Source organism: Drosophila navojoa, chromosome 3 (assembly GCF_054131105.1).
Source record: "Drosophila navojoa isolate 15081-1374.11 chromosome 3, UAZ_NAV_1.0, whole genome shotgun sequence".
NCBI lineage: Eukaryota > Metazoa > Arthropoda > Insecta > Diptera > Drosophilidae > Drosophila > Drosophila navojoa.
Window position 1 is genome coordinate 5,116,596 of NC_142891.1, and position 2,212 is coordinate 5,118,807.

General features: G+C 45.4%; 1 protein-coding gene across 1 annotated transcript; it reads right to left on the minus strand.

The window, feature by feature from the left end:
- Positions 1 to 1,142: 1,142 nt before the first annotated feature.
- Positions 1,143 to 2,212, minus strand: LOC108658478 (protein phosphatase inhibitor 2). The gene has a single exon (XM_018111150.3). It carries the CDS (start codon positions 2,094 to 2,096, stop codon positions 1,350 to 1,352), a length of 747 nt encoding a protein of 248 aa, XP_017966639.2. The 5' UTR covers positions 2,097 to 2,212; the 3' UTR covers positions 1,143 to 1,349.

The window sequence follows — 2,212 nt, forward strand, 5'->3', positions numbered from 1 at the left end:
AAAATAATTTTTGCAGCTTAAAAAGCATTACACGCAGCGCTGACAGGCGACGGCTTATGCACTTAATGAAATGTACACGGCAATTGTATTGCCAAGGCAAAGAGGACACACAAAGAGAAAGAGAGAGAGAGATAGAGAGAGAGAGAAGCTGCCATGTCTACGGCTCTGACTTGGCCATAAACTGGGCCAACTTAAATTCCATTTCACACATGTTGCAGCCACGCGAATCCATATTAAAGGCTTTTGGCCATTGCACATGCTCTCTACGTGCGGGCCGGATTCGACAAGTGGCCAAAGGATACGTGCGTGGAGCGGGCATTGCGCCCATTAAGTGCTCGATTCTTTTGTGCTCGCATGTAATTTAAGCCTTTGCCACTTAAATTGCATCAAATATTCTCTCGGCATCACAATTTGCACTTGTTAGCTGAACCTATTTAATGCATTAATTGCCATCGCCTCCATAGCGTTTGCCAAGTGAGATTATTAGTGTAATTTTATACACTTGATTAAATTTCATTTATCTGAATGGCAAATTCTCGAGTATCTAATCTCAGTGCGCAGCGAAGCAATTTCCAGAAATTATCCAACAAAGTCCACAATAATAATAATAATATTAATAATAATAATAGTAATGGCATCGCTGCTTAGAACACATTTTATTGCTAATTGAATTATTATGCACAATTGTTTTAAACGACTCGATGGAAATTACAGTTAACGAGACCGAAATGCCATTCGGTATCTCTAGCCAGAAATAATATTTAAGTGGCAGGAGATGCGGTTGCCACAATAAATCAAAATTAATTTATCTGCATAGCCAACGACCAAAAAAGGAATTTTCAATTACGCTGCACCGCACACACACACACACACATATGCACACACGCACACAACAAAATGCCAAAATTAGTTATTAAACAAACTTTTGCGAGAGTCAATGTAATGGAAGCCATCAGGCCAGGACCAGGACGACAACAGGAAGCAACTGGCCAGGCCAAGACGTAATTAAATATTCAGCCAGTGCTGCCAGTGCAGGAAGAGACAGACAGACAAAGACAGAGATAGCTAGCAGAGAGTCTAAACAATTGGCATCAAACTGTTGGCCAACTGAACAAAGCAGCTCGTCCCAATCTTAAGCTCGGTTCCGGTCTTGAACGTAACAATTTTAATAGACATCGCTAGCAGACAGACAATCGTAATTTGAACAAGTTGAACATCAAAATGCATTTAACAGTAAAATTCGATTCATGAGCCAAATGTGATGTGCAGTTATAGAGATATACATATACATATACACATATATGCATATACATATACATTTGGGTATATGGTTTAGGCCAACGCCTAGACTACTCTGCCGCGGGATGTTCGATGCCAGCGAAAGGCGACGATGGATCCGCTTGGATTTGCGAGTTGAGACGACTGCCCTCGTTATTCTCGGCCGTCAGCTTTTGGTAGCACGGATGGTTGACGTTGAAGCCCGGCTCCGGTTCGGGCGGCACGTCGGTATCATCGTCCGCGGTGCTCAGCTTGGTCGAGCCCACGGAGAGAACGCTTTCGCCCGTCTCGCCGCTGATGTCCTCCATTTCGACATTGTCGCCGCACACCTCCTCGATGCAGCTCTCGGCGGTGCGCATTGTCTCCGGCTGAATGCTGATCTCCGAGCTGCTCATGTCACCGAATTCTTGGGCGATGAGACGTCGTGCGAGCGGCACCGAGAGAAACTCCTTGTAATGGAGCTTGCGGCGACGCTCGAACTCCAGGCGACGCACCTTCTCGTCCACCGACTCGGGATAGTCCTCGTCGACGGACGAATCATCCGAATCGGCTTCGATGCCAAATGCCGGTGTCTCACTCTGCGAGGCCAGGCGCAGCTTACGCATCAGCGTCGTCGTGTCCAGATCATGCGGCAGATCATCCTCGAAGACGAACGGGGTCTTCGGCTCGTCGATTATCATGTGGCCGTAGTCCTTGTTCGCCGGATGAAAGGTCTCCAGCACATTCATCTCATCGAACTTGGCTGTCTTCAGCATGGCACTGTTGGTCATGGTGGTGGCACCCTTCAAAATACCCCTTACGCTATCAGCTCCCTCCATATCTCTGTGACTAAATCTAATACTATACAAACAAAAAAATATATATATATACTGTATGTATGTCTGGTGAAAATTCTACAATACAAAATTTACTTGAATTCTCTTTTTTTCCAGCA

Coding starts and splice junctions, on each gene's coding strand:
- LOC108658478 (XM_018111150.3), bottom strand. CDS start 2,096: ATGGAGGGAGCTGATAGCGTAAGGGGTATTTTGAAGGGTGCCACCACC.